This window comes from Achroia grisella, unplaced genomic scaffold, assembly GCF_030625045.1.
Source record: "Achroia grisella isolate CSIRO2021 unplaced genomic scaffold, CSIRO_AGI_Agris_v1 utg633, whole genome shotgun sequence".
Classification (NCBI taxonomy): domain Eukaryota; kingdom Metazoa; phylum Arthropoda; class Insecta; order Lepidoptera; family Pyralidae; genus Achroia; species Achroia grisella.
Window position 1 is genome coordinate 495,856 of NW_026712969.1, and position 12,313 is coordinate 508,168.

Consider the following 12,313-nt stretch of genomic DNA (forward strand, 5'->3'; position numbering starts at 1 on the left):
AAAGTTTATTAATTAAAACAAAATGATAATAATCATAATAATATAGCTGTACCTAATACACATATTAGGGGGAGAAAGAGGTTTGTTTGTAATGTGGAGTGATGATCTCATTACTAGCAATGTACCATGTCAGGTTGACCTCCACGCGGTTCCCCCTGGAAACCATCGTGATAAATTATTGTTGAATTTATAATGATGGGCTAACTGACCTGACCTCATGCTCATCTTATCATCCTCCACTGGTGCTGCCAGCGTATACCGTTAGCGCAGGCGGGTGCACCATTCCATTATCAACCATTAAAAAAAATAGACACATTATACAAACTACAATTACAGATAAAGTTTTAAAATATCAGTATCATGCAATAGAGGTAAACACAATGGCAAGGTGAAACCGTATAGACTGTACCTATTGTACTTTCTACTACGGGTATTGTTAAATATCCCACTTTGAATATAGTCTCAATATTATAACTGTTGGGGTTTGTTCTGTTGCCTGTAGTCCATTTTAAAAAGGTGAAATAACTTTGGCGCCAAAATATATTGACATAAAATAAAAAGGATATAATATTATAGAGATCAGAAGGTATGGTAGGCTGTATGGGCTGAGTCCTTTTGCCTTTCCCTAAAAAGGGAAAAACCGAACCAAAAAAAAAAAAACAGATCAGAAGAGAACTGTAGAGAAAATATATATATTGTCATATTTATTACTTAAATACATTATAATAGTTTTTAAAGTGATGTAATGGTTGGAAGTACAGTACAAGTATATTTAAGGCTACAAAAAAAAGAATCGAACCCGCGACCATCGGAAGTAAGGCGGTTTATAGAAACAAATATGACAACATCAAAATGTAAAATTGGGCCCGTGCGAAGTTTATATAGAGAAGGAATGCGGAAATCTATTTTTTTGAGGTCTATGGTAAGTAGAATAGAATAGAATAGAATAGAAAATCATTTATTCAAATAAACTTAATTTAAGCACTTTTGAATAGTCAACAATTTGTTTTTTATCTACCACATTGTAAAGTAAAGTAAAGTAAAGTAAAGTATTGCGGTGTAATCTAATACATATAAATAAAATTGTAGTGTCTGTTTGTAATATTGAAATAACCGTTTTTTACTACATGCATACGAATATAAATACAGTACATACACCAAAATAACATTTTACAATTTTTATCTGTCTGTTTGTTTCGGCTAATCTCTGAAAAGCCTGGACCGATTTTGACGAGACTTTTTTGCAAGGTAGCTAATGTAACAGTAACTTAAGCTACTTTTATTTCAGAAAAATAAACTTAAATTCCACACGGACGAAGTCGCGTGTACAGCTAGTTCACTATAAATTATTGGAAATAGAAATAGAAGTAGAAATAGTCTTTATTCAAATAAACTCATTACAAGCACTTTTGAATAGTTATATTTTGATTCTACCACTCATTCGGAATGCAGATTGGAGTTTAGACTCTGGAGTGTGGTCTCATACGAGCTCTTTTTGCCTGCCGGGTCTGGACCCCGAGCATACGCTCTTTACCCGGGCGTACTGGGGTGAACTACCCCAGTATTGTGCACCCTATGGAATAGGGTACAATCGTCTGAGGGCGATCATATAATCTTAATCTTAATAATATTATAAATATATATCTATATGTTTGTATCAGTTATCTAGTACTCATAACACAAGCTTTAGCTAGCTTAACTTGGGTCTAGATGGCGCTGTGTGAATTGTCCTCAGATTATTATTATCATCATTACATAGTATAAAAAACAAAGTCGCTAATAATGTCGTAGCGATTTCTATGTTGTCTGTCCCTTACTTGTTATGTAATTATTTATATAAATCTTTAAAACTGCAACAACGGATTTGATGAAGAATTTTTTTATCAAAATAGTGATTCTGTTTAAAGTGTATAATACACATACATGTACATTTCTATTTCTATTTCTAAAACAAAGTCGCTGTCGGTGCATAGCTAGTTACTCTTTAAAAAAACAAAAGATTATTCGATATGTGTATTACATGATCATTCAAATCAGTTACTCTTTAAAAAACAAAAGATTATTCGATACGTATTATGATATGAAATCAGTTAGGCAAACGTCGATAATTTTCATTCGATATTTATCATACAACGATCTTTTCTTAATTGATTATCATTAGTTCTAATGATTTAGAAATGATATATAAAAAAAATGATTATCTAATATCATAAATATAAAAAAAAAAATTCTAATGTAAAAAGAATAAATTCTGAATATTAAAAAATATATTGTTTATTTAAAAAATATATATTTTACAAAGAAACATGTTAATTGAAATATTTATAAAGCTGATTTTTTATATTAAAAATATAATTCAAATTATTTGTCAAAAAAAAAAAAATTAAAACAATGAATTGAATATTCGGAATTTTCAAATATCAGATTTATTATTATTTCTGAATATTTCAATTTATAAAAATATTATTTTTAAAATGAAATAAATATAACATATTAATTTCAAATACTCAGAAACCAGAATTATTAAGTATTTGGTATATTTTAATTAATATATATAGATAGATAGATAGATAGATCAATACAATTAATCAACCAAAGTACTCCACCAATTTTATTTTCATATAAATTATAATTATAATTTATTTAGTAAAAAAAATATTGAAAACACTTATTTCATTTATAATATTATAAATAAAACAAACAAATTGCATCTTTTTTAATACAATTAGATAATTAAATCAACCATTCAAAGTACTTTACTTTTTAAACAATTAAATTAAATTATAATTTATCTAGTAAAAAAAATATATTGAAAAATACATTTATTTTTTTAATTTATGATATAATAAATAAAAAAAAACTAATTGCATTTTGTCTCAATACTAGTACTAGAAGTACTAGAACTACCAAGTACTAGAAATATTATTTTCAAAATAAATCTAATTAAAAAATTATATATTTTTTTTAATTAAAGCAGAATTATTAATTAAATATATATATATAAGCAATTAAATAATATATAAGACAAAAAATAACAAATTGCATTCTTTTTCAATACAATTAAATCGACCATTCAAAATTCTTGAACAGTATGATTTTCATATAAACGTATTAATTTCTTAACACATTTAGCTTTTAGTGGATTAATTAGCGACAATACATAATAAAATGTATAATCGCTGCAAAAATACAAAAGAATCGAACCCGGGACCTATTTCGGTAGGTCTGAACAATTCACACGACGAGACGATCGCGCGGCAGGACTATCTACCGGCGGCCAAAACGAAACCATATCGCGTTCTACATTTGTCACAGCGCCATCTAGTATCAAGTTGCGGAACTAACATTACCTATGTCATTTTGTATGGAGAAATTTGTATGAGGTTTAGATTGGTTTAAATATTATTGTATTTGTTGATTTATATTATTATTATGTACATGTAGTATATATATAAACCTGCCTCTTGAATCATTCTATCTATTAAAGAAAACCGCTTCGAAATCCGTTGCGTAGTTTTAAAGATTTAAGCATACATAGGGACGGACAGACAGCGACAGCGACTTTGTTTTATACTATATAATGATTATTAAATAATTATTATTTTTATTAATAATATGTTTAATATATTTTTTTAATATATAGAGTGATTCCAGAGAAAGCTTATATATATAATACATGTACACCCGGGCGAAGTCGAGGCGAGTAGCCAGTGTAATATAGAAAAGAGTATTAAAATAATATTTATAAGAGAAAAAAGCTATTACCCGCGACTATAAGGGATTTAAATTCCTCTTTGTTAAAATAAATGAAATTCCTAAAGTGAAAAGTAGTCTAAGTTACGTGTTTCAGAGATTAGCAAGAACAAACAGACAAGCATAATTTTTTTTTTAAAGGAACCAAAATGTAATTTATTTAGTAAAATTAAAACGGGGTAGTAAAACAGAAGTTATGTTTCAATAATATTCCCTCAATTTACATTGGAACGAATTTCAACTTGTGGCGCTTTCGATAACAAAAGTTTATTATAAAGTACTAAATACTTGCCCCGTCTTCGCACGGGTATACAAGTATTATACATGTAAACCTTCTTTATGAATCACTCTATAGATTGTTAAAAACTGCATTAAAATCAGTTGCGTAGTTTAAAAGATCTAAGTGAAAAAATATAAAGTCAAAACGCCTGATGGTTTTTTCTACGCAAATAACATATTTGCGTATTATTTGTATCTGAAGGCGTCTAGCGCTATAGCACACCGTTTTACTTACGATGGCCGCGGGTTCGATTCCTCGCACGGCACAAATATTTGTATCCATAAGTATGATTGTTTATATCGGTCTGTGTGTTTTTTCTGTATTATATGTATGTATTTACAAAAAAAATGTTTCTACGTATTTATATCAATTGTCTAGTACCCATAACACAAGCTCTGCTTACAGTGGGACTAGATGGCGCTGTGTTAATTGTCCTGAGATATTATGTTAGACTAGCAGATCCGAACACGCGTTGCCATGTCTAAGGTTCTTGAATAAAACAATATTGCGACTATAAATTGAGATGTAAGCTATCCTATCTTTCAAGTTGGATCAAATTGCACACAATGTGCAAATCAAATTTGCAATCAGTTCAGTAGTTTAGGAGTCCATCGCGGACAAACAACGTGAAAAGTAATTGTTATATATAAAGAATAGCTGTCCCGGCAAACGTTGTTTTGCCATATAAATTAATAACGCTTTAAAAAAATAGGGGTTGGTGATAGAAGGGTGAAAATTATTAATTATTATTATACACATTATAAAAAAATAATGTTAGGGGTGGACAACCCTTATCAGTTAGGGGTATGAAAAATAGATAGGAGCCGATTCTCAGACCTACAGAATATCCATAAAAATCGATGAAGCCGTTTCAGAGGAGTATGGTAATGACACGGGAATTTTTAGACATACACCAAAATTACATTTTTTACAATTTTTTTTATAAAACAGACAGACAGTCTGTTTGTTCCGGCTAATCTCTGAAATGGCCGACTTTTTTTGGCAGGTAGCTGATGTAATAAGGAGTAACTTAGGCTACTTTTATTTTAGAAAAATAAAGTTAAATTCTACGCGGACGAAGTCGCGGGAACAGCTAGTAATAGTAATATTATTATACTACCCTCAATTCAACTTGTAGACTTTAACAATAAACAATAGAGTATATATGCGTGTGCGTCAAATACACGGTAGTATATGTTTTTTTATTGAAATAATGTATTTTTTATGCATAATTATACAAAACTATGACATCATCCTGCGCTCCATCTCTATACAAACTATGAGTGTGCGAATTTCATACTCGATCGTCCGAGCAATTTTCTTAAAAAGGGAAGCAAAGTTTTTGTACACTTATTTTTTTTCTATTTATGATAATGTAATGGTGCACCCGCCTGCGCTAACGGTTTACGCTGGCAGCACCAGTGGGGGATGATAAGATGAGCATGAGGCCAGGTCGGTTAGCCCATCGTGACAAATTCACCAGGAATTTATCAAGATGGTTTCTAGGGGGAACCGCTTGAAGATTAACCTGATATGGTACATTACTAGCACTGAGATCAACAGTCCACATTATTAACAATCTCATCATTTATCTCCTGTTTCACGTATTAATGAGTCCATAATTATCGTTACTGTGAAAGATTAATTTTAAATATTAGATACTATCAGACCCGACCAGGTGTTGCTGTGTCTAAGGTTCTTGAATAAAACAATATTGCGACTATAAATTGAGATGTAAGCTATCCTATCTTTCAAGTTGGATCAAATTGCACACAATGTGCAAATCAAATTTGCAACCGGTTCAATAGTTTAGGAGTCCATCGCGGACAAACAACGTGAAAAGTAATTGTTATATATAAAGAATAGCTGTCCCAGCAAACGTTGTTTTGCCGTATAAATTAATAATGCTACAAAAAATAGGGGTTGGTGTTAGAAGGGTAAAAATTATTAATTATTATTATACACATTATAAAAAAATAATGTTAGGGGTGGACAACCCTTATCAGTTAGGGGTATGAAAAATAGATAGGAGCCGATTCTCAGACCTACAGAATATCCATAAAAATCGATGAAGCCGTTTCAGAGGAGTATGGTAATGACACGGGAATTTTTAGACATACACCAAAATTACATTTTTTACAATTTTTTTTATAAAACAGACAGACATTGCCTTGCCTTTATCCCATTATTTGGGGTCGGCGCAGTATGTCATTCTCTTCCACTGATCTCTATCAATCGTCATATCTAAACATACTCTTCTTTTATTCATATCATCTTTCACACAATCCATCCATCTTTTCTTAGGGCGTCCTTTTACATCCATCCACATTCATATTATACACTTTCCATAAGACATGGTCCTCATTCCTCCGCATAACATGCCCATACCAGCTCAGTCTGTTTGTTCCGGCTAATCTCTGAAATGGCCGACTTTTTTTGGCAGGTAGCTGATGTTATAAGGAGTAACTTAGGCTATTTTAATTCAGAAAAATAAAGTTAAATTCCAAGCGGATAAGGTCGCTGGGAGAGCTAGTTCTTTCATAATTTAAGAGCACCCTCTTGTCGGTGGAGCTCTTGCCACTTTCCATGATCTTCCATCATACTCTATAAATGTTGATAACTTGATACGTAATAATAATTTTTATGTATAAAAATTACGTGTCACGTTGTTTGTCCGCGATGGACTCCTAAACTACTGAACTGATTGCAAATTTGATTTGCACATTGTGTGCAATTTGATTCAACTTGAAAGATAGGATAGCTTACATCTCAATTTATAGTCGCAATATTATTTTATTCCAGAACCTTAGACACAGCAACACCTGGTCGGGTCTGATAGTATCTAATATTTAAAATTAATCTTTCACAGTAACGATAATTATGGACTCATTAATACGTGAAACAGGAGATAAATGATGAGATTGTTAGTAATGTGAACTGTTGATCTCATTGCTAGCAATGTACCATGTCAGGTTGACCTCCACGCGGCTCCCCCTGGAAACCATCGTGATAAATTCCTGGTGAATTTGTCACTATGTGCTAACTGACCTGACCTCATGCTCATCTTATCATCCCCCACTGGTGCTGCCAGCGTAAACCGTTAGCGCAGGCGGGTGCACCATTACATTATCATAAATAGAAAAAAAATAAGTGTACAAAAACTTTGCTTCCGCTTTTTAAGAAATTTGCTCGGACGATGGAGTATGAAATTCGCACACTTATAGTTTGTATAGAGATGGAGCGCAGGATGATGTCATAGTTTTGTATAATTATGCATAAAAAATACATTATTTCAATAAAAAAACATATACTACCGTGTATTTGACGCACACGCATATATACTCTATTGTTTATTGTTAAAGTCTACAAGTTGAATTGAGGGTAGTATAATAATATTACTATTAGAGCTGTTCCCGCGACTTCGTCCGCGTAGAATTTAACTTTATTTTTCTAAAAGAAAAGTAGCCTAAGTTACTCCTTATCACATCAGCTACCTGCCAAAAAAAGTCCCGTCAAAATCGATCCAGCCATTTCAGAGATTAGCCGGAACAAACAGACAGACAGACAAAAATTGTAAAAAATGTTATTTTGGTTAAAATGCATGTAGTAAAAAACGGTTATTTCAATATTACAAACAGACACTACAATTTTATTTATAAATATGTATAGATTATAATATATAGGCCATCGACAGGGAATTCATCCTGACAAGCTGGAATCTACAGTCTCGGACAGTGCGGTTTCAGAGGAGCTTCCTCCCGCGTACACATAGATTCTGGAATGAACTACCTGCCGAGGTTTTCTCGAGAGACTACAGCATGGAGTTTATCAAGAAGGATATATTAAGGTTGCTTAAGGGTCGGCAACGCGTGACACCCCTGGTGTATCAGGCGTTTATAGGCTACGGTAACCATTTACCATCAGATGGGCCGTATGCTTGGTTGCCAACATCGTAGTATAAAAAAAATGTGTGAGGTTCACTGAATCTGAAATTAATCTAAAATAAATCACGGGGCGACCATTAGTTACGGTAAAATTGTCAAATTTACAATAAATACCATAAATGGTTACTGTTGCTGACGAACGAGCAGGCGTCGATGCGCGCGCGGCAGGTGTCGAGTGGAGGAGAGAGGAGAGAGGAGAGAGGAGAGAGGAGAGAGGAGAGAGGAGAGAGGAGAGAGGAGAGAGGAGAGAGGAGAGGAGCGGTCGTCACCTGAAGCGGCCCTCCTCGAGCAGGCGGCAGGTCCCGTGGCGGCAGGGCGCCCCGTAGCAGGCGTCGATGCGCGCGCGGCAGGTGTCGAGTGGAGGAGAGAGGAGAGAGGAGAGAGGAGAGCGGAGAGGAGCGGTCGTCACCTGAAGCGGCCCTCCTCGAGCAGGCGGCAGGTCCCGTGGCGGCAGGGCGCCCCGTAGCAGGCGTCGATGCGCGCGCGGCAGGTGTCGAGTGGAGGAGAGAGGAGAGAGGAGAGAGGAGAGGAGCGGTCGTCACCTGAAGCGGCCCTCCTCGAGCAGGCGGCAGGTCCCGTGGCGGCAGGGCGCCCCGTAGCAGGCGTCGATGCGCGCGCGGCAGGTGTCGAGTGGAGGAGAGAGGAGAGAGGAGAGAGGAGAGAGGAGAGGAGCGGTCGTCACCTGAAGCGGCCCTCCTCGAGCAGGCGGCAGGTCCCGTGGCGGCAGGGCGCCCCGTAGCAGGCGTCGATGCGCGCGCGGCAGGTGTCGAGTGGAGGAGAGAGGAGAGAGGAGAGAGGAGAGAGGAGAGAGGAGAGGAGCGGTCGTCACCTGAAGCGGCCCTCCTCGAGCAGGCGGCAGGTCCCGTGGCGGCAGGGCGCCCCGTAGCAGGCGTCGATGCGCGCGCGGCAGGTGTCGAGTGGAGGAGAGAGGAGAGAGGAGAGAGGAGAGGAGCGGTCGTCACCTGAAGCGGCCCTCCTCGAGCAGGCGGCAGGTCCCGTGGCGGCAGGGCGCCCCGTAGCAGGCGTCGATGCGCGCGCGGCAGGTGTCGAGTGGAGGAGAGAGGAGAGAGGAGAGAGGAGAGGAGCGGTCGTCACCTGAAGCGGCCCTCCTCGAGCAGGCGGCAGGTCCCGTGGCGGCAGGGCGCCCCGTAGCAGGCGTCGATGCGCGCGCGGCAGGTGTCGAGTGGAGGAGAGAGGAGAGAGGAGAGAGGAGAGGAGCGGTCGTCACCTGAAGCGGCCCTCCTCGAGCAGGCGGCAGGTCCCGTGGCGGCAGGGCGCCCCGTAGCAGGCGTCGATGCGCGCGCGGCAGGTGTCGAGTGGAGGAGAGAGAGAGGAGAGAGGAGAGAGGAGAGGAGCGGTCGTCACCTGAAGCGGCCCTCCTCGAGCAGGCGGCAGGTCCCGTGGCGGCAGGGCGCCCCGTAGCAGGCGTCGATGCGCGCGCGGCAGGTGGGTCCGGTGAAGCCTCGCGCGCAGCTGCAGCGGAAGCCGCCGCCGGCCGCGGTGCAGGCGCCGCCGTTGCCGCACGGGGAGCTGTGGCAGCTGTCGCACTTGGCCACCAGCGCACCGGGTGCCGGACCTGTCACGTCACACTAGCCATAAGTAACGTCCTAACTCTAGTCAGACACCTAATGCGCGCTCGCCGATATATGTACGTTGTACACAGCTGGCAGGGGCGGATCTACCTACGGGCTTTATGGACTGCAGCCTCAGGCCCCGTGAATGCAAAGGGCTTCCAGCTCCTACCTAGATATTTAGATAAAAATCGTGAACCCATCATACTCGTGAACGGGTGCTGCTTGTGGGGACTGGTCTGTTCAGGTTACGAACACAGATTACATTTTCTGTTCTTTGTGATAGCATATGCTGGTGGTCACTCTATTCTCCCTATAAACATGTTCCACTATTATTTGAAAAAAAATACGAGCTGAGTTTCTTGTCAGTTCTTCTCATCTCGACATCATTCCGAACTGACGGTAGATTTGACATATCATAAGAGTCTGTAATAGACCTACATGAATAAAGATATTTTGAATTTGAATTAGAATTTGTCCCGAATGACCCGGCCCACCACGCCGCCACATGTCTGAACATTTTAGTGAGCATGACTACTCATTCCACTCGACCACGTCACAGCTACAAAAATTACTATATGGTAGTTACAGTATTCGCACTTTACATGAGGATGCATGCGGCAATCAATACAAAAGCCGCTACGCTATCATATATCAAGAAAGCAGTATGAAAATTAAAATTATAACGTTGTCCGCAAATAAACTTATTCTTGCTATATATTGCTATCATCTATAAATTCATCTATTTTATGGTCCTTCGAGCCGGACAGTCGTACTATAGTGGTACGTACCTTGACAGAGGAAGGCCTGTGACTGCGTGCTGAGTACGAGCTTGTCCCGCATGGCGGCGGGCTCGGCGCAGCGCGCGATGCCGGGCTCCACGTACTCGCGGGCCGACTTCACCCACTCCGACAGCCAGCGCAGCCCGCAGTCGCAGTACAGCGGGTTCGAACCCAGCGCACTACACCATCAACAATAATATAATAATAATAATCTCAGGACAATTCACACAGCGCCATATAGGCTAGCTAAAGCTTGTGTTATGGGTACTAGATAACTGATATAAATACATCGATATTTTTTTCTTTTCGTAAATACATACATATTATACATATAAAACACCCAGACCGATACAAACAATCATACTCATAAATACAAATGTTTGTGGCGTGCGAGGAATCGAACCCGCGACCATCGGACGTAAAGCGGTGTGCTAGACCGCTAGACCACCGAGGTCGTCAACAATCTTAACCATAATCTTAATGACGGCGTCTGTGATCTAGCGGCAGCTTGTGCGGTTCGATTCCTCGGACGATACAAACATTTGTATGTAGGAGAATGATTTTTTGTATGGGACTGGGTGTTTTCCATGTATATTATGTATGTATTTACAAAAAAAATGTATCTATGTAGTTATAGGGTTATTTATTTATTTATGGAGACTAAATTGACAGGTATAATGTCATATTGCCAAATCATATTACTAACTGTAGCGATCCTACAACCTAACAAAATTACGGACTCACAAATTTTATCCCTTTAGAGAGTGAGAGGGAGACAGAGAGAGAGTAAGGGGAAGGGAGAGAGGTGGGGAAGATAGAGGGGGGAGAGGGGGAGAGAGAGAGAGAGGTGGGGAAGATAGAGGGGGGGGGGAGAGAGTTAGAGAGAGAGAGAGAGAGAGAGAGAGAGGGAGAGGGGGTAGACGGGGGAGACAGATGGAGAGAGTTTGTGTAATTATTGTGAGCTTTTTAATTTCAATCTATATCCAGGAATTTCCGACAGTTCTACAGGTATTCAAAAGTATTATTATCATCTGAATACTTACACGTGTGAGATAGATTTCAGATCTCTGAACGCGCCCTCAGCCAGCATCGAGATATTGTTGCCGTGCAGAGATAGCACGCGGAGCTGCGTCAGACCTTTGAGGGCGTCGCGCTGGGAAAGAAAATATTTATTTTAAAGCGTAGCAAACAATCGAGCTTGATGATGGTAAGTGATTACCGTCCCTAGGAGTATCCCAGAGTAGAGTAGAGTAACACCAGGGGAATTGCAAGTGCATTGACGGCCTTTTAGGAAGGAATAAGTTTTTTTTGTATCGTCTGATGAAGCTGAAGCCAGCTGCGGCCAACAGCATTAAAGTAGTTCAAATTTAAATTCAAAATATCTTTATTCATGTAGTTCTATTACAGACTTACGATATGTCTATTCTTTTTCTATTCTATATCAAATCTACCGTCAGTTCGTAATGATTTCGAGATGAGAAGAACTGACAAGAAACTCAGCTCGTATGCTTATTCAATATCGAATCAATTCGGAAATATCATTTCTTATTTAAACATATTTTTTTTTTATAGAAAAATTCTAACTTGAAATTCTTAGCGCTGAAAATGTTATCTGATTGAACAGAGATTAAGTGAGTAGCGGTTTGTGTGTTGATTGTTGCATGCCTAATCCTTGTTAATGTGTATTTACTTAGCACAACAATTATTTAAAAGAGCAACACGCAAGTTTCTCGCTCGTTCTTTGAGAGATGAGTCTGCGTTCCGAATGAGTGGTAGAACCAAAAAACTTGACTATTCAAATGTGCTTATGTTAAGTTTATTTGAATAAACTTAATATAAGCACAATATAAGTAAATCAATATTTATTTAAAAGAGCAACAAGGATTAGGCATGCGACAATCAACATAGAAACCGCTACGCACTTAATCTCTGTTCAATCAGATAACATTGTCAGCGCTATGAATTTTAAGTTAGATATTTTCT

At 38.5% G+C, this 12,313-nt stretch overlaps 1 protein-coding gene across 1 annotated transcript in view; it reads right to left on the reverse strand.

Moving 5' to 3' along the window:
* Positions 1–12,313, reverse strand: part of LOC131849067 (protein slit) — a 125,429-nt gene that overhangs the window by 16,370 nt on the left and 96,746 nt on the right. Inside the window, exons 21-23 of the mRNA XM_059199052.1 lie at positions 11,374–11,483; positions 10,340–10,509; positions 9,343–9,553 (exon numbers count right to left, since the gene is read on the reverse strand). Of these exons, the coding sequence (XP_059055035.1) occupies positions 9,343–9,553; positions 10,340–10,509; positions 11,374–11,483 (491 nt within the window). The remainder of the gene's footprint in view (positions 1–9,342; positions 9,554–10,339; positions 10,510–11,373; positions 11,484–12,313) is intronic.